Here is a 20,941-nt window from a genome sequence, read left to right as displayed (position 1 = left end):
TTTAATTTCTGTACTTTATTTTTGCCTGATCCGGCCGTTCATGCCTGGTTCCATACAGATGTGCCTTTGTGAGGCGCGGAAGTTGGCGTGTTGGAGCCAGGTTCCTTTCTCGCTCCTCACTTCCACGATTTTTGGAGCCCCCCGGCCACCAATGCACCGACACGAACATTTTAAAATTGAGCCCATTATTTCAATTAGATGGGCTGGGAGAACCAGGGGTCATGAGTATAAGTTACACAAGGACAGAACTAGGTTCCATGTCAGGAGGTTCTTCTATTCTCAGAAGAAAGTGGACCTATGGAACAAACGGCCAGCTCATGCAAAGAGTGCGGATTAACTACATAACATCAAAAGGGAGCTGGACCAATTCCTGGCTGGGGCGGTGATCACAGCATACAAAATGTAGGTGAAATGCTAAGTAATATAAATCATGATTAATGTAGTCTCCTGGTCTAGTTTTGAACGTCAGAGAAGAATTTTCCTGATTTTTTTTTCTCTCTTAATTGGCTTTGGGTTTTTTTTTTGCCTCCACCAAGGAAACTACATGGCTGCTTTGGGGGGCGGGGGGGGGGGAAGAAGAGGTTGTGAAGAGCATCATGATTGCGTGGGGCAGGCTCGGTGGTCTTTTCCTGTCCGTCATGTTGGCATTTGAATGTTTCTGACCCTTGCACACTAAAATACAGAGTCACCAGGCTCGTTGCCCATGATTTTCAAGTTTGCTACCGTTGGCCACTCAGTTTCGGCTCACAGTTGAAGAATGGGTACGGGGTGCTGGGAAGAGCCCGTGAGTCGAACGGTACCCCGGCATGACACGGAGGCCAAACAAACCCGCTTGAGGACCATACCTGGAACTTTCTGCTGAAACTTGCGGCAGTTTTTCTGCCCCGCCCCCCCATCATCAAGCGCAGGGCGACGAAGTCACGGTCTATTCCCGTCACGTGACAAGGAGGGCGCTTTTCAGTTTCTATGGCAACTACCAGACGTCGCTTTCACGCAACCGCGAACCTTCTGGAAACGGAGCGCAAGCTTTCGCCCTGCGAGACGACCAGTTGTGCTCTCGCGAGATTTCTGAGCTGTGTGGTTTGAGTGCGGGCTCGGACTCGGAGTAATGGCGGCGGAGAGACCGATTCCTCAGCTTATGGAAAGCTTCAAACCGGCCGGTGCCGGGGACAGCTCCACCGGCAACGGGGCTGGTAAGCACCGCCCAGCCGCATTCAGAACGGAACCCAGCGCAGCGGTGGCTCCAAAGAGGCAAAACGATCACCGATGTCCCTGGAGGGGGTGGGTAGGAGGGAGGGAGAGGGATGCGCGTTCGGTTTAGGAGACTGCGAAGGTTGAGTCCCCGGCCGTGTCTTGGCTGCAGCTCTCGCTTAGGCCCTCGCTTGCAAAAGATCGAGATGTACAAAGTGGCGCATCAGCACCTGACGATCTCCTGTTGGAGGGCTTCTCCGCCCCCCAGCAAAGCCTGACGGGGGGCGAGGAGGTAATGAAGCTAGGTTAGGGAGCAACTGTTACCAGTGGTCGGTAGTAGGAGCTTTCCCATTACACACGGTTTTTGGTTTGCTGGATCCATTCATTTATGTGCTACAGGGAAAAAAAAATAGGCCAATTTGTTTCTTAAATCCGGAAAGAAGTGTGGGGGGAAGGAGGCCTGAATTTGGGGACAGAGCAATATTTATACTCTGGATGTCATCAGGGAAGGTAAGACCTTCTTGACCAGCTTGAGACACATCATGTTTTTAGGTCTGTGTACTTTGTTGTCCCAACATAGTATAAGATATGCGATTTGAGAACCTTTTCATTCATTCATCTGACGAAGGAGATAATCTCCGAAAGCTTGTGATTTTAAAATAAATTTGTTGGACTATAACCTGGTGTTGTAAGATTCCTTACATTTGTCCACCCCAGTCCATCACCGGCATCTCCACATCATGGCTACTTTGCGTAGGGCAAATGATTTGGTATGGTGCAACATTGTGACAACCTGCGAATTTTTGCACATACTGCAAAAAGGGTGATTTGCTGCACGAGTATGGCAGTTTTGCATGCAGACCTCTGTATACAGTGACAACGATGGTTTCTAAGCAATAAATCACCTGCCCTAATAAAAAAAAGTAGGCATAAGTTTAGTGTACAGATCCCTTGATAGAATCAGCAGAAAACTGCATCAAAGGTTAAAAGAATACTTTAGGCTGCACTTTAAAACTTGTGTAGATGGGCCATGTGAGTATTGCATTTCTGTTGAAAATTATTACTTGTCAGATACATCACACTTTAAAGTGCAGATAGTGAGAAGCATCATTTATGGTAAGATGATGTTTCTCACTATCTGCACAATATAGTGTGATGTACCTGACTAATCAAAAAAAATGGATTGTTTGAGGGCTTAGTAGGTAAATGCATTGGCCACTTGGGTGAGGAACCAGAGGGTCACTGTTATCTGCAGAACCAAAGTAAAGAGGTAACATGGATCTAAAGAGATTTTGGCCTGTAGTCAGAGTGACTGGAGGAAGAAGTCATTGAGGGGCCTGATAGCCAAATTGCTTTGAGTGAAGACAGATTTACAATATCTGGAGTTGGGTGTGGAAGTTTTTTGTACTTTTTTTACACGCTCTAGTTTTCTGTTTATAGGTACTGAGTAATGTTGGAGCAGCATTCGATGAGTGCTTGTTATCTTCTGGTACCTTGCCCAAGTGGCCATTCCTCATGCATGAACCTTGACTGTGAGCATTGGCAGGTTATTCAACTGATTGAAGCTGATCCTGTCCTCAAGTGATTTGCACGTGCACTTTCCAGTGGGGGTCACCAGAAGGCAGTCAAGAGTAGAAATCCTGGTTTTGTATTGTACTGTGTAATCTAATTCATGAGTTGAGCAGAAAACTCCATCAACAAATTGTAAAAGACTTTTTTTCCTCAAGCTATATGATCACAGGCAGGCCCTTATTCTGGAGAAATAGTTTCTAACTGAGATTTTAAAAAATATTAAAAATCTTGCACATGGCTTGGACTCCAATGTAAAAATTGCCTCTGGGATTTCCGATGTTAAAATGTCAACACATAGTTAGAATTTCCTGTAAAGCTACTAGTTGCTGCTCTAATCAGAATTCCAATGTTAATTTCTCCACTAAGTTGTGATGCCCTCGGTCACCAACAGACAGCGGTATCAAACCTCCTAATTCCTCCTTGCAGTGACCAATCCTCTACTCCCTACACCTAAAGATCTGTTCCTCAGCTGTTCTTTCCTAAATCAGTCCTGTTCCATTTGTGGTATATCAAGTATCCGCTCCACTTTCATCTCTTCCCCCTCTCGAGCCTCAGGGATAGTCTTGCACACCGTTTGCCCACTCCCTGGGTCCACTGCTGAAATTGTTTAAGCACTGCTTTTTCTGACTGAAGCTTTGCGCCTGTCGGGGCACCTGACCTCACCCGCCTGATATCTCCTTTTCCTAAATCTATTTTTGTCATGTGCTACTGTTCAAATTTTTCCATCCAAAGACTGACTCCTGTACAGAGCATATTTATTTAAATGATGTCTAGTTTTTATTTGTTTTATTTCCTTAATATTGAGATGGTATTTGGTTGGATTTTTCTGTGGTTTGAGCTTTTTGAGACATTTTTGTAATTTTTTTCATTGTGAAATTGGGTTTCAATTTCACACGCACAATGTTGGGCCTGATGCTGGATGTGTTCTCCATGTTGCTGAAATATCAGTTTTCTACTTGTGATGTCAGATTTTAACTAATACATATTTCTAATGTTTGTAAAGTAACTGAAATGTATTCTATATGTTTGATCATCATCTATTTCTTAACCTTGTATAAGGAGATGCAGTCAAGCAATACAGATTTATTTATGTAACTAGTGCCAGTAAGTGGCATCATTGCATGCCATTGATTTATGTATCCAATCGTTTAATTTTGAACGCTGAGCAATGCCACAGAACATGACAATACAATATTTAAAACACCCCAGTATCGGATGCAGATCTGTGCCTATTGTATCCATGTTTCTTTCGATACTTGTAGGACATTAAGTTAGTGGTTAAAGGCTCTGAAGTATGAAACAGACTATTGCTAAATATTTCAAAAGCAAAATATTGCGGATACTGGAAATCTGAAATAAAAGGAGAAAATGCTGGAGAAGCTCAGCAAGTCAGGCAGCATCTGTGGAGAAAGAAAGAGTTAACATTTCAGGTCGAAGACCTTTCGTCAGAACTCTGACGAAAGGTCTTCGACCTGAAACGTGAACTTGCCCGACTTGCTGAGCTCCAGCATTTTCTCTTTTTATATTGCTAAATATTTATAGTACTTGGATGCTAAGACACTGAGCTGCTTACAAGGCAATTGCTTCCTCTCAAGGAAGAAGTAGTCAGGTTTGTAATCTTTGTTTTGTTCCACTGCTTAGAATAGCCATTAAAATGTAGTAGTTAAACAGAGCTTTGTATAAAAAGTTTTGGAATTTTCCCATGGAAATATAGTAATTTGCTGTTGTATATTGTCTGTTGCTTGGGGAATAACTCTGGTCATTTATCTGTTTCTAATAGCATTCGTGTATGTACTAGATACACATCTTTCAGTCTCTTCTAGCTGAAAAGCATTTTGTTTCAGAGCATCATTATGTTTACTTATTTGGCTGATAAATTGGATGCAACTCAGCCAGATTTGAAGATTAACATTTTCACAAGTGTATTTGAAGGGGGCAGAAAAGCAAAGAATCAGGTATACACTTTTTTAGTAAAGCCAGAATGCTGGAACCAGCACTTAATAGGATTTTTAGGAGTCACTGCTAATGGTAATAGTTGGTGACACAATAGAAAAATTTAGACTTTGAAGTCGTGTGGCATGTAGCAAGAACTACAAAGGATGATTTCAGTTGTTCACGATTTACAGCAAAGTAGTAAATTTGTAAGAAAGAATGCATTTTTATGATTTTGATACGAATAGCGAACAGTGGAAACATTCCCCCCGCCCCCCCCCCCCATCATTATAAACTAGCAGAGTAAAAAGTGTTTCTTTTCTCCCCCTTGCAATATAGTTCTGTTTCACTAACCCGTTTTGAGCTAGTTTTTGTGTAAATTTGATTTAAAATTCTTGGTGTACAGTTTGTTCCTGATAATTCAGCCATTTTTGCACAAAAAATTAAATTGTCCAATAATTTGAACCAATGTAAAAAGGTAAAGTGGAAATTTAGTGCTGAACGTTGCCTTCTCTTTAAAAATGGGCATCCTCTGAACTATGCTTTTTCGGTTCTCATGCCACTTCTGTGATTTTTGAACATTACCAAACTTGAAAAGCTATTCCTTCAGTCTCACTTCCTTTTGAAAATGGGCATGAGTTGCATTGCATCTAAACATTCTGCTTTGTTCTTCTTATGTTGCCATCTCACTAATGTAAAAAGTGAAAGCTGGACACAGTACCTTAATACAATGGACCCTTAGAGGCAGGACTTTATTTAAAATGCTAAATTGAGGTTAATAGAAAAAAAGAGTGGGAACTTGAGAGGGTGTACAGTGCTTTATTACAGAATATGGGTAACTATAGAAAGTCTGTTTCAAATGGTGTATACACAATAGGGAAAATGGAATGAAATCTAATGGACTTGTATAAAGGAGACAATAATCACTGCAAGACATCAGAATCTCTGCACTTTCGCTTTAGTTCTTTTGGTTTGCTTTCACAGTACAAAAGATCATCGAGGGAAATAGTGAGCTCTTCACGGACACTCACTGCAAAGTGTGTAACGCTGTGCTGATTTCAGAGTCCCAGAGACTAGCACATTACCAGGTAATAAAATAGCAGACCCTGTGTCAACATGAGTTTGGCTTAAATTTGAATGATCTGTTTGCTGTATCTGGTGTGATTAGTGCATGTTGAGCATGAATGCCACATGTTGCACAAAATCTGCTTAAAAATCCATGGCAGGTGGCTCCTGATTGCTTATTGAGTAAATGCATTACCAGGTTCTATCTGTGGTCTGTGCTGACCACTGTTCCTGCTTCTTCCTCCTCTTCCATCTTGGTTACTCTAACCAATTATTGGGAGATACAGAAGAGTTGGTCATGAGGCAGTGATGATTTAGCCTAACGCTGGAACTTGCTGTGTATAGATTCTGAGCTGCTAAATTGAAATTTAACAATGATGTGCCAGTGTATTATAACAGTGATAAGGGTTATAGCAAACATCTTAAAAAAAAATCTAAATCTTTTTAAAGATGGAATTTACAGGAAGGGATGAGATGCTTTCGCTTGAATATGTATAAAAGAGTACAAACTGAGTGACCGCTATTTCACTGCAGTGAGCATCATTGTGTACCATGAAAGCCACATCTCATGGCTGTTGAACTGAACAAAGATCGGTGGCATTGTAAGCAGTATAGGTGAAAACATAAAATTACAAAGCGATATTGATAGATTAGGTGAATGGGCAAAACTGGCAAATGAAATTCAGTGTAGACAAATGTGAGGTCATTCGCTTTGGATCAAAAAAGGATAGAACAGGGTACTTTCTAAATGGTAAAAAGTTTAAAAACAGTGGATGTCCAAAGGGACTTAGGGGTACAGGTACATAGATCATTGAAGTGTTATGAACAGGTGCAGAAAATAATCAGTAAGGCTAATGGAATGCTGGCCTTTATATCTAGAGGACTAGAGTACAAGGGGGCAGAAGTTATGCTGCAGCTATACAAAACCATGGTTAGACCGCACCTGGAGTACTGTGAGCAGTTCTGGGCACCGCACCTTCGGAAGGATATATTGTCCTTGGAGGGAGTGCAGCGTAGGTTTACTAGAATGATACCCGGACTTTAAGGGTTAAGTTACGAGGAGCGATTACACAAATTGGGGTTGTATTCTCTAGCGTTTAGAAGGTTAAGGGGTGATCTGATCGAAGTTTATAAGGTAATAAAGGGAACGGATAGGGTGGATAGAGAGAAACTATTTCCGCTGGTTGGGGATTCTAGGAGTAGGGGGCACAGTCTAAAAATTAGAGCCAGACCTTTCAGGAGCGAGATTAGAAAACATTTCTACACACAAAGGGTGGTAGAAGTTTGGAACTCTCTTCCGCAAATGGCAATTGATACTAAATGTAAATGTGAGATAGATAGCTTTTTGGCAACCAAAGGTATTAAGGGATATGGGCCAAAGGCAGGTATATGGAGTTAGATCACAGATCAGCCATGATCTTATCAAATGGCGGAGCAGGCACGAGGGGCTGAATGGCCTACTCCTGTTCCTATGTTCCTAACTTGTAGCATTTTAAATTTGAACAGTTACTGTAAAGGATGTTGTATACAAACAATTTTTTCCACCATTTCGTTGTTTATAACATATTGATAGTTTAGGGTTGTGGGTACCCTTTGATTTCAAGGTATCAATAACCGAAGTTGTGCTATAATCTTTATTTCCACAGAGCAAGAAACATGCTAATAAAGTACGTCGCTATGAGGAGCTGCATCAAGATGGAGAGCCAGTTGCCAAAATAATAAAAAAGGATTCCACTGTAAGTTTCTGTTAATAAGATGTGGTTTATTTCAATAAATCAGAGAATAATACAGCACAGAAGGAGGCCATTCGGCCCATCATGCCTGTGCCAGCTCTTTGAATGAGCTATCCAATCAGTCCCACTCCTTTGCCTCTTTCCTTGTAGCGCTGAAAATTTTTGCACTTCAAGTATTTATCCAGTTCTCCATTGAAAGTTACTATTGAATCTGCTTCCATGCCCTTTCAGGCAGTGCATTCCAGATCATAACAACTTGCTGCATAAAAAAATGTTTCCCCATGTCACCTCTGGTTCTTCTGCCAATTACCTTAAATCTGTGTCCTCTGGTTACTGACCTGTCTGTCACTGGAAACAGTTTCTCCTTATTTACTCTATCAACACCTGTCATGATTTTAAATACCTCTATCAGATCTCCCCTTAACCTTCTCTGCTCTAAGGAGAACAACCCCAGATTTCCTAGTCTCGCCACATAACTGAAGTCCCTCATCCTTGGTACCATTCTACTAAATAATCTCTGCACCCACTCTTAAGGCCTTTAAATACTTCCTAAGATGTGGTGCTCAGAACTGGCCACAATACTCCAGCTGGGGCTAAACCAGTGTTTTATAAAGGTCTAGCATAACTCCCTTGCTTTTGTACTCCATACCTCTATTTATAAAGCCAAGGATCCCATATGCCTTTTTAACAGCCTTCTCAGCTTTTCTTGCCACCTTCAAAGACTTGCCTATGTACACCCCCAGGTCTCCCTGTTCCCGTACCCTCTTTAAAATTATACCATTTAGTTTATATTGCCTCTCCTCATTCTTCCTCCCAAAATTAATCACTTCACACTTCTCTGCATTAAATTTCATCTGCCATGTGTCTGCCCATTTCAGCAGTCTGTCTATATCGTCCTGAAGTCTATTACTATCCTCCTCACTGTTTACTACGTTTCCGAGTTTTGTGTCATCTGAAAACTTCGAAATGCCCTGTATACCCAAGTTCAAGTCATTAATATATATTAAGAAGAGCAGTGGTCCCAACACCGACTCCTGGGAGACAACATTGCATACTTCCCTCCAGTCTGAAAAACAACTGTTCACCATTACTCTCTGCTTTCTGTCCCTTTGCCGATTTCGTATCCACGTAGCAACTGCCCCTGTAATCCCATGGGCTTCAATTTTGCTAACAAATCTATTAATACAAGGATGTTAATAGCAGAGTTAATACAATCAGCAATTTTTGAACTTTTCTACAGGACAGTAGCAATGGAGAAGTGGATCGGAATAAGTATTGTCCACTGTGTAATATGACCTTTACGTCGCCAGTTGTTGCCCAATCCCATTACCAGGGGAAGAACCATGCAAAAACTCTGAAACTCAAGCAGAAGCAAGATGAAACTATCCCAGCCTCCTCTGGTGAGTGGTCCTAGTATGTGATCAGTGCTAGATAACAGATTGTGCGCATGATTTCTAGGCATCAAGTTGTATTAGCTGATATTCAGCAATCTGTCCTATTGCAGTCATAAGATTGGAACGGTGACTGCAGAAACCTTACACCGCTGTAATGGAGAATGGTAAGTAAAGTCTGAGAACTGCTTCAGGGGTTTCGTTTGAGCATGTTCATTGTGAACCTGAGAATATGAAATTGCTGCACCCTTCCAAATTAGGAACTGCATTCTGCCCTTCCTCTTCTGAATGGCAATGTTCAACATGTTCCCAAGGGAAATTATGTCATCGAATTTTATTTTAGAGTTTTGTCTGGCTGTAAATGTTAAAACTGAATGAAAAAATATAAATTGACGGCTGCAGCAGTAATGAATTAAAATCGTGAAGGTAACAAGTAACATGGAGAAGTTTACTTACTGTGGAGCTCCTGGGATGGAAATTCTCCTTCCTTATGTTTGTCATGATCTTTCCTGCAGTGGGCTTTGCATGATTGTAGAAAACAGATTAACCTCAAAAATGTTTGAGTTGGCAAGTACTGGCAATCAGTTTGGTGCAGATGAGCAAAACTTGAATTAAATATTGGAGTATTAGGGGGAGAGCTCAACTCATGTTCTGAAGCAAGAACATAGAGAGTAAGGGCTCAACTAGCTGCACTTTGGTCAAGTAACGCCAGTGGCTGAGATTGAACAAGTCAGAATGTAAGATCAAGTGGCTAAAACTGTAATGACCAGGTTTCAAATTGAAATTATTGACTGAATCACTGGCATTTTGAGAACACAAGTTTTGTGTCATACTGAAAAGCTATTGTCAAAAATTTGAAGCAACATGGACTTATTTAAGCTCCTTTTATACTGTTTTGGTTCAGATTCCAAGAGACCAAAATGTGTAACCTGGCCCCCAGAGTTTGCAATGCTAAGTTTGACTCCCTTATTCCAGCAACAGAGTTATAGACTCATTTTTTAAAAAAAATGAGTCTATAACTGTCATCGGGATAAGGGAGAAGGATTTAGTAGAATAAACACTGGGAGATGACTTATCAAAACCAGTCTATCACAACCCAAACTAAAATAGCACCAGTATAAAAACAACTTTACAAAGACTTAAAGTCTTGCCTTTATTTAGCACTTTGTGTCTCAAACGTCTCTTAGCATTTCATGTATGATTGTTTTCAAGTGCATTGTCTTGTTATGTAGGCAAATGTGGCAGCTATGTTCGCTATAGCAAAATCCACTAACAGAATGACCAGTTCATCTATTTTTGGTAATGCTGGTTGAGAAAGGAATGTTGGCCAAGATGCCAGGAGAAACTCCCTATTCTTTTTCAAATAGTGCCAATGGAGAATTAATGTTCAATTGAACCACCAGAACAAATGGTTTTATCACATCTGAATGATTGCATCTCTGACTAATGCAGTCCTTTCTCAGCACTATACATGAGTATCAGTATCCAATCCAGGAGTAAGGTTTGAACTCACAATTTTTTAGCTGTGATGTGAAAATGCTGCACATTGAGCCAAGCTCTGCAATGCCCTGCACTTGGGGGGGCAAGAGATTGCAGAACTAAAGCAATTTTATGTTCTAAAACTGTAGCTGTCAGAAAATTGATTGTTTTCTTTCCAGCTGCCCTCATAAACTGGCTGTCAACTTGTTTGGTGGTTTTAAAAAAAAAACACCTACTTTTTTGTGGGTCTTGTGAACTGCCAACAGTTTCACAGGCTCTGGTTCTAGCTGGAGTCTAGTGGAGAATGGCATCAGGTAGGAATATAAATGAGGAAGAGCAGCACTTGGAGAAAGGCATAATGAAGCCATTCTGACACCAACGGAGTCACATCGTTCACCTGACGAAGGAGGAAGCCTCCGAAAGCTTGTGAATTTAAAATAAAATTGCTGGACTATAACTTGGTGTTGTAAAATTGTTTACAAAAGACACCAACGGAGCAATAGAAGTAGTTCACATTTTACGAACAGGTGAAGGAGCTTTTGGAACTTTCTGTTGTTTGGATACAGGTCAGGAGGAAATTTGCATTCTTAAAAAAGACACCTAAGTTTATGAGTGCAACCTATATTTAAATTAGTTAAAGGATAAACATTTTTATTTGTCCTGGAACTTTTGTACTTCAAGGAGTCTTGTACAAATTAGTAGTGACATTTGCAGTCTTATCTGAATTGGAGTAAATGTATGCTTGCATTTCTTAATGAAATGTGTAAGCTTAGTGCACTTTGGAGATCAATTCATCAAAGATGAGACTTCCATTCATTTAGATTTTTGTATCTTGTCAATATTTGAAATCTTGTGTTAGTGGAATTTTGATTGCAAAAATGAAAGCTACGAAGCAACAGAAGTTTGGTTTAGTTCTCCAGAACTCTGTCTTTAGAGACCTTGGGTTATAATCCTTAAAATGGTTAGTAGGCAAATTTCACATAATAGTTGTGATATGGCAACTCTTGCTAAAAATCTTTGTCCTTGCTGTTCCCAGGCTTTTGGCAGGTAGAGCACTAAATCATTAATGCTTGTTACAATCAGCTCTTTAAATTGTAGCTGCCTAAATGCAAGCTAATTTGCTTTACCATGTTGTTTAAGACACTTGTATGTAGATTTTGCTTTTTCCAGATCAGTATGCAGTGTGAACAGCTTGGAATTTTTTTGTTTAGTTGCAGCTGCCCCTAAGGCAAAGAAAGAAAATGCTCCGACTTCTGCTGTGCAGTCCACTGTTGAACCTGGGAGCAGTGACCCTGACAAGTACTGTAGCCTGTGTCAAGCTTTTTTTAACCATCCTGCTATTGCCAAACAACACTATGTGGGCAAAAGGCACAAGAAGCGTGAGACGAAAGCAAAGTTGTTGGAGCAACTGGGACAAGCTGGTAGTAATTGTGAGTATACAACCTGCAGACAGCTGATGCACTGAATACGACACGTGGATAGAAGTGCGATTAAATATTGGAAATACACCACAAGCCCCACAGCATCTGTTAAAGACCCTACATTAGAACTTAGGGAAGAGTCTGCACCCGAAACATCAACCTATTTTTTTTCCTCTCTTTCAGGCGTTGACAAACTTGCCATGTATTTCCGTCATTTTCTGTTTGTATTTCAGATTAGCAGCATTTGCGGGTTTTTATTTTTATTTCTAGGATTAAATATTGTAATTCTATACCTCAGGAGCTGATCCTATATATAAAGTCAAAATCTGCTCACTGGAACCTTCTGAGCAAATTGTAAAACATCTCCAGAAACTTTCATCACTTACCATAAAAATATACGTGCTTACATTATATATACGTGCTTACATTATTAACACTTGAAATGCAATGTTCAACTTGGGAAAGCAAAGTGACCAACTTTATGTAGAGTATCATGTGAATTAAGAATAACTCTTGGCTTCCATATTTTTGCTCAAATCTAGTAATAATTTGTAATTTTGTTTTTTGTGCAGAGCACATTAGAAAATAAATACACCTTAAAGCCACAATTAGAAGTGTAGACTTCCTGATTTATCTTATTTAGTGAAAAATTTAAATGGAGTCTAATACAGATAATTAATGTGTAGGTTAAATGTTGCTTGTTGTATATTGGCACATTTTGTAAAGGGGAAATCACCATTTATTACACTTCAAAGCTGATGAATCTTTTAGTATTGTGCTGTAGAAATGTATTTCCCCAAAGAATACAACTCCCATCAAAAATCCCCAGTTCAATTTACTTTTTTTCTGAAATGCAGTTAAGATGAACTATTTGTGTTGCTCATGCCTTATCTTGTCAGTTATGATCTTGCACTGCATGCTGGGTGATTGAAAACCAGTGTCATCCAACTTGCTTTGTGAGTTATTAGTTCAGTTGCAGTCTGGCCCTTTGAAAATAGTGCCTGCTAATTGAAGCAAATTGTTGAGTCTAAAGAATGAACACTGCATTTCTGTTTGAAAGCAGGCAAGCTTTTAATGACTCTGTGCTGTTGGTGTGTAGAGTCATGTCACTACCACTGGCACTTGGCTGAAATATCTTACAAATCCAGAAAAGAACACATTTGTACTTTTACTGTGCCATTTTGTTTTGTGTGCAGGTTGCACTATACTAAACATTAGAAGAGAGAGTAATGAATCCATGGTTTTGTTTTCTTTTTCCCCTCCTCTTCTCTGACATTCATGCTGGGGTATGGTACCACAGGTACCCTCCAGTACCTTTCCCAGTTGGTCATTTGTTAAACTAGACAGTGAGTGTTGATGCACTATTTTCCATGAAGGACGTAATAGCTCAGCCCTATACTGTCTGTTTGCATTTCCACCAGACATTGCTGTATAGCAATAGGAGTAATGACCGTGACTTATTTTTAATTCTTGCACTCACACACGCACTACTCCTAACACAGCCATGACTGACATCAACTAATACTGACCTGGAATCTTACTGGCCTGTAAGGCTCAGCTACTCACTGTATTGATCGAGCTGAATCATTAGGGAGCATATATTTTGGTTTAAAACTGTACAGTCACACATTCAATTTCTTGTTCTGTTTGTGGTGAGGTACTGGCTAGCTTTGTAGTGAGTTGTATTGATACTGTAACATACTCATGAGGTGCACTCCTAGCCATAGGTACATTTTCATTCTTACGTTTACCAATTTCCCAAACTGTTTTCTCCCCTACTACACAGCTCAACTTTTTCTTCCAGGAGAATTACTGTTGCCTGCTTGAATTTTGAGTGATGTCAAATATTTTTACATTATTTCAAGGCTCTGGGTTCAAATGTGAGCTTCTATTACACACATGGCACAGAATTTAAACAGTGGATTTTGTTTTGTTTGGGTACAAAAATAGCAAAATCATCAACTCATTTTCTCCTTTTATGTAGCTGTTTCAGGCCTCTCCAATTCCCCATTTGTTATTGCGTGCTTCATTGTCACCCTTTTTTGTCCTTTTTCCATCTAAGTCTACTATCTTATGGAATACCAGCTTGTCAGCATAGGGAGCAGAGCTGCTGTTTACATTACTGGGAGGCTTGGGTAGCCCTGGTGCTCACTGCAAAAGCAGACTGTTATCAATACTTGTTTAATATGGAAATATGAGTAACAGGATGGGAACTTGGGGATGCATTCTAATTGAGGAAAAGGTATTCTCTAAGTTCCCTGCAAGACAGGCCTGGGCTTTCTGCTTGCCAGTTGCACCAGGGAACATGAAACAGGTGAACACCCCTGAGATGCCCCCCCGCCCCCCCTTTGTCCCAGGGCTGGTTTTTCTGGCTCCACGTTCATAACTTTACCAGAGGTTGGGGTCACTGGCCTCTGCCAGGGAGTCTTGCTACTTTGAGAGTGGAAGTGAGCTGCTGACTGCTTCCATGGTCTTCTGCTGTGGCAAAAAGAGGTTGCCATTGTGCTGCCTGCCAATAATTTTTTTTAAAGTAGTAACTCCCTCTTACCTTACTGCGGTACTTGCACAGGCCCCTCTTCCAAGTTAGCTCTGTTGTCCTCTCCACTGACTCCTGAATGCTGGTTGCCGGTATTTAACAAGTAGCTGATGTCCCTGGTATTCTTGCAGTATAAATGGCAGAAAACATGGTAGAGGCTGGGGTGAAATACGTCCAAGCCAGAAGCTCGAAACAGTAGCCCATTTTACACCAGGATTGATTTTCTGTTCCATTGAAGTCAACGGCTGCCGATTCGCTATAAGCCCATTTCGCTCTGCTTGCGCAGACAAATTTCACACCCCACCCCCTGCTGTGCTTCCCTCATTTGTATTAGCACATATGGATGAGCATAGTTTCTCCAGTCATAACTGGCCTCTGGAAAGCAGCCAAGAGGCAAGGACGCCACCTGGAGTGTCATTAAGCTGTTTTGCACCTCTGCTCACACCAGATCCGTTGTAAAATCAGCAGGGGAAGGCCTTGCTCACCATGAGTAACTAAAGCTGTGGATTTAACTGTAAAGTTTGGGAAATAGCTAGTATGTCCTCCAAATAAAAAAAGTGCTGATTAGTTTTTCCTGCACAGTCTTAACACTTATTAACATAATTATGGTGTTATGTAACTTCATATTTTACTGAAGCAGGTAAAGATTTGAAATAGCTACATTACCAAAGCAAGAAAATAAACTAGTTGACCATAAACAGTAAAATAAAAAGGAGAACTGCAAATGCTGGAAATATGAAATAAAACCAGGAAATTTTGGAAATGCACAGCAGATCAGTCAGTATCCGTAAAAGAAAAGACAGGCTATGATGTCTCGGGTGTGAAAACTTTCATCAGAACTGAAGCCTGAAAGATAATTGAGGTTTTTGTTGGAGGGGGAAGAGAATCAACAGATACACCAATCACAGAAAGGGAGTGGATAGGTTAATTGATCTACAAACTAGAATTACATAGAAATTAAAACACGGAAACCAGTTGTTTGGCCTAATCAGTTCGGGTTAGTGTTTATCCTCTGTAAGAGCAGTGCAAGGGTATTGAGGGATGTGGAACCAAGGCAGATGAATGGAGTTGCGATACATATTAGCCGTGGTCTAATTGAATGACTGAACCGGCTCGAGGGGCTGAATGGTTTACCCCTGTTCCTATATTGTTCTAGAAAACTGTCCCGAATTCATTCTAGAAATTCATTGCCTTTACTACTTGCAGCATTCATCCACTCTGAAATGTTATGAAAAAGAAGGCGGCTGACCTATCTACTTGTTTTAGACCTCTCAATGCTGGAAAGTCTGTTTTATCTATTCTGTCCCATCTCTTCATAATTTTAAACACCTCTATCAAATTACCCTCTAATATCCTGTGTTCTGTTCCATTATCTCTAGATCCACTAAACAGGCTATCACCCAGGATCGTGAGCGTTTCAATGCCATCCCAGTTTTTCACGTCTGTCTTCATATTTATATTTCCTCATACCACGCCTGACTTGGAAATGCATTGCTGTTTTGGAATCTGCGCTGTACCCCCAGTATTGCCTCAATATCCTTTTAGTGTGGAGCCCAAAACTGCACACAATTCTCCAATTATGGTCTTACTAAGGTTTTACATAGATTCATCATTAACAGAAGGCTATTAGATGACCTAAAAGATTAACTCCCTCTCTGTGATTGGTTTGTCATAGGTACAGCGCAGGAGGCCATTCAGCCCATCGTGCCTCGGCCGGCTCTTTGAACGAGCTATCCAATTAGTCCCATTTCCCTGCTCTTTCCTCATAGCCCTGTAATTTTTTTTTCCTTCAAGTATTTATCCAGTTCTCTTTTGAAAGTTACTATTGAATCTGCTTCTACCACTCTTTCAGGCATTGCATTCCAGATCATTACAACTCGCTGCGCAAAAAAATGTTTCCTCATGTCACCTCTGGCTCTTTTGTCGATCACCATAAATTTGTCGATCACCATAAATCTGTATCCTTTGGTTACTGAACTTTGTGCCGCTGGAAACAGTTTCTCCTTGTTTACTCTGTCAAAATCGTTCATGATTTTGAACACCTATCAGATCTCCCCTTAACCTTCTCTGATCTAAGGAAAACAATCCCATCTTCTCCAATCTCCCCACATAACTGAAGTCCCTTATCCCTTTTACCATTTTAGTACATTTCTTCTGCACCCTCGCTATGGCCTTAACATCCTTCCTAAAGTGTGGTGCCCAGTATTGAACACAATACTCCAGTTATTTTATAAAGGTTTAGCATAACTTCCTTGCTTTTGGATTCTATACCTCTATTAATAATGCCCAGGATCCTATATGCTTTTTTAAACAGTCTTCTCAACTTGTCCTGCCACCTTCAAAGATTTGAGTATGTGCAGCCCCAGGTCTCGCTGTTCCTGCACCCCCTTTAAAATTGTACCATTTAGTTTGTATTGCCTCCTTATTCTTCCTACCAAAATGTATCACTTCACACTTCTCTGCATTAAATTTCATCTGCCATGTGTCTGCCCATTTCACCAGTCTGTCTATATCTTCCTGAAGACTGTTACTATCCTCCACATTGTTTACTACATTTCCGAGTTTTGTGTCATCTGCAAACTTTGAAGTTACACCCTCTATACCCAAGTCCAGATCATTAGTATATATCAAAAAGAGGAGTGGTCCTAATACTGACCGCTGGGGAACACCACTGTACACATCCCTCCAGTCTGAAAAACAACAGTTCACCACTACTTTCTGCTTTCTGTCCCTTAGCCAATTTTGTATCCACGCTACCACTGTCCCTTTAATCCCATGGACTTTAATTTTGCTAACAAGCCTATTCTGTGGTACTTTATCAAATGCCTTTTTAAAGTCCATATACACAACATCAACCGCACTACCCTCATCACCCTCTCCGTTACTTCATCAAAGAACTCAAACATGATTTTCCTTTAATAAATCCTTGCTGACTTTCATTTATTAGCCCATACTTTTCCAAGTTGCCTATTCATTTTGTCCCAGATTATTGTCTCTAAAAGTTTTCCCACCTCTGACAATAGGCTGACTGGCCTTTAATTGCCAGATTTATCCCTCTCTCCTTTTTTGTAACATTTGCAATTGCCCTGTCCTCTGGCACCGTCCCTCTGTCTAAGGAGGTTTGGATGATGTGGCCAGGGCCTCTGCAATTTCCACCCTTACTTCCCTCGATAAATTAGGATGCATTCCATCTGGACTGGGTGACTTTTCTGCTTTGAGTACTGCCAATCTTCCCCTTTCATTTAATTTTTTTTTGTAACCATACTAAAATGCATGTTTTTTTTTAAGGCTTCAGTTCTGATTAAGAATGCACACCCAAAACATAATAGCCTATCTTTTCTCTTTACAGATGCTTGCTGATATGTTAATCCTGCCAAAAGAACGTGCAATTCAGTTTGCATTATTTAAATTCATGTTCCATAACATTGGTGAAATTGCTATATTACAGTTCTTTAGAGCAGTTTTATCATGCTATTGTGCATGGGTAAGAACCATTGCTGTTAAGGGATGAAATTGGAAAGATGAGGAAAAGAAACTGGATAGCTAAGCAAATAGATATAAAATAAAAGTTTCCTTGAAATTTCAACTTTTGAAAAATGTACATTTATAGGCAGATAATTGCATTATTCAACAGTTGTTTATAATGGTAGGTAACTAAATTATAATCTTTCACAGCTGCTGCTGCTAAAGGCTACCCCTGTAACACCTGTAACATTGTACTGAACTCAATAGAACAGTATCAGGCACACATCCAGGGAGCCAAACACCAGAACCAGTAAGTACACTTACCTGTTTTTTTAAGCAGACCTATAAAAGCTATCCTGTTCTTACCATCACATAACCTATATAGGACAGACAAAATGTGCTAGAACTTTTAGAAACTTAGTTTGGCTTGTGTCGGGGTGAAGCCCATTGGATCGGCTGTCATTACCTTTTATTTTGGGTGTACAAAACAATTTCAATACATTAACATGGTTTATCAGTGATCTGGCGTGTGCAGGGGTTATTGGAATATGTGCATTTAAATCTGAATGAGATGTCTTGATTTTTGCATTTGAGTTTCACCTTGGTGAAATTATTGATCGAGACAGGTCATCTATGGGAAGGAAAACTGAAGTGCTTCATGTATTGGTCAGTTGTATCCATAGTTAACAAAGTAGAGTCATATAGGCCATTGAGGAAGTCCTTTTTACTTGTCTTATTTTGAATTCCTCAATGATCTACATACAGCTGAAGTATTGGAAGAGGCCTGTATTTGTGAAGATAATCCAAATTGCAGGCTTGGGCCAGAAGATTATACTTCACTTCCCAAATCAGGAAGGTTGTATAATCGGGTATACTGGGTAAAACGTATCCACTGACTAGTAGCTCTGATTCACACTATTGTGTGGAAGGTGCATGCTGCTATTGTGATGTATTCCTATCATGGATATTCTGCACACTGCAAAACTACTAAGCATATCTGTGGTGTTGAATTTGGGGCATGCTCTGCTGCCTAGGGCAGTCAGATTCTGCATTGGCTTAGGTGGTTGGGGGAAGGTGTTTAGATCCTCCAGCTCCATACAACCTCTTCTGGCATTGGTCACACCTTTCCCCAATCATTCATTGGCCTGGTGCCAGCTCTTGTATTTTTAATTTGTTCGGAAGATGTTGGCAATGCTAGTGAGAGGGCATGAAGAGCCAACTACATGGACATGGGACCAGAGTATCAAGTGGGCCAGACCGGGTAGGGGTGGCAGATTCCCTTCACAGAAGGGCATTAGTGAACCAGTTGGGGTATTTTATGATAATGTGGCAGCTTTCATGGTCATTTCTTCTGATGTCAGTCCACAAATATCAGATTAATTAATTCAACTTCACAACTTGTCGTGGTGATACCTCAAAACCTCTGGATTGCTAGTCCAGTACCATAACTACTACACTACTATACTCCTTGTATGACTACAGTAGTCTTTAGCTGTTGTTCATTTAAATTTGTTGAGTTAGAGATTATGCTGGAAGATGTTGCTTCAGGTTTAGCTCTGGTGTTGATCCACTTCAACAATGAAGAGACTTCACAAGAAGCTTTCCCGAGGGGACTTTCTAAAAGACAACTTTAGCATACATAATGTCCTGCACTATTGAGATGATAGAGGCCTTTTTTTTTTATTCGTTCACGGGATGTGGGCGTCGCTGGCGAGGCCAGCATTTATTGCCCATCCCTAATTGCCCTCGAGAAGGTGGTGGTGAGCCGCCTTCTTGAACCGCTGCAGTCCGTGTGGTGACGGTTCTCCCACAGTGCTGTTAGGAAGGGAGTTCCAGGATTTTGACCCAGCGACAATGAAGGAACGGCGATATATTTCCAAGTCGGGATGGTGTGTGACTTGGAGGGGAACGTGCAGGTGGTGTTGTTCCCATGCGCCTGCTGCTCTTGTCCTTCTAGGTGGTAGAGGTCGCGGGTTTGGGAGGTGCTGTCGAAGAAGCCTTGGCTGTAGTACCGACCACAGAGCATGAGTGAAACCTAGGACCGTTTGTGTTCCTGTCAAGCGGTCTATCTACTTCAGCCAAGTGACTTGAGACCACTGGCTATTTACTGATTTGTCTCTATCAGAGAAAAGGGAAGAGATAGAAATGGGGGAGGGTCCCCCTTCTTGGCATTGCCTTGAGCAATGCCTCCTGGATCTAGCTATGCTTCTGACTCAGCACGTATATCCTTTGGTGTATACAAGCAAGAATTGCTTCTTGGTAGTTATCCACTACTATGCCACAGAATGATTTGGTGACAAACCAGTCCAATAGCTTTGCTTCTGTGTCTCCAGCTGCATAGAGTTCTTAGGGTCACAGAGTTCCCCTCTGTTTACTCAGCCACTTTGCAAGTTCATCTATTATATTACAAGCCAAACTGAAACCTTTTGACTAGTGGATCTAAACCAATAATAGAAAATTTACTGGTTTTCAGATGTGCTTTTAACTCGACCCAAAAATTGTTGCCCAAGGCAGCTTTAAAAAGGTGAACCCCTTTTCCCCCATTGCCTACTCTTGCCATTTCTTCGGAGGCGATGGGGAAGTATGGGAGTCTCCTATTCAAGGCAAATTTCCAGTAGCTTCGGAAAGAGAATGTTAACAGCTGGATACATAGAAAGAGCTTTGCTCACAGGGCTTACACATCTTACCAGAGTTGCTGGGCGAAATTAGAGCACAAAAACCTTCCATCGCTAGCAGACTGGTGTGGCTAATGCTGGCCAAGGTTTTTTTTGTAACTGTTGACACTGGACGTGTTGGATACTATGTTAGAATGGCTGCTCAGGTATAGTAATCTGCAATTTCGCTAGGCAGAGGATTTCAGGATCTGTACCAAACTGGCTGAAAAGACTGGTCATATCAATCTCTGGTAAAGGTTGTTTGATAAGTAGGTGGAGTGACTTTCTTGAGAACTTCATAAAATGTCACTGAGCTATCCAAATAAACCCTTTTCTGCCAGGCCTTTCCCAGGCAGCATTGTGTTCGCCAGTTCTCCTTTCATACCAAATGAGGATTTATACCAGGGACTAAAGGTCTTCATTAGGATGCTAGAAAGAAAAAAATTATCTCCTACATTTGCTACCACTTAGGATAATAATATGCTGCTGCTGTTCTCCAAGC

The 20,941-nt window shown here is 40.8% G+C and overlaps 1 protein-coding gene across 1 annotated transcript in view; it reads left to right on the top strand.

Annotated features, from left to right (window-relative positions):
* Positions 1-1,057: 1,057 nt before the first annotated feature.
* Positions 1,058-20,941, top strand: part of LOC137332551 (zinc finger protein 346-like) — a 34,808-nt gene continuing 14,924 nt past the window's right edge. The window contains exons 1-6 of the mRNA XM_067996463.1: positions 1,058-1,193; positions 5,680-5,783; positions 7,407-7,496; positions 8,734-8,893; positions 11,575-11,793; positions 17,996-18,095. Coding sequence (XP_067852564.1) covers positions 1,109-1,193; positions 5,680-5,783; positions 7,407-7,496; positions 8,734-8,893; positions 11,575-11,793; positions 17,996-18,095 — 758 coding nt within the window. The 5' untranslated portion in view covers positions 1,058-1,108. The remainder of the gene's footprint in view (positions 1,194-5,679; positions 5,784-7,406; positions 7,497-8,733; positions 8,894-11,574; positions 11,794-17,995; positions 18,096-20,941) is intronic.

The sequence above is a fragment of the Heptranchias perlo genome, chromosome 14 (assembly GCF_035084215.1).
Source record: "Heptranchias perlo isolate sHepPer1 chromosome 14, sHepPer1.hap1, whole genome shotgun sequence".
Taxonomy (NCBI): domain Eukaryota; kingdom Metazoa; phylum Chordata; class Chondrichthyes; order Hexanchiformes; family Hexanchidae; genus Heptranchias; species Heptranchias perlo.
Note: the sequence above shows the minus strand (reverse complement) of the source record. Positions and strands in the feature narration are given on the sequence as shown.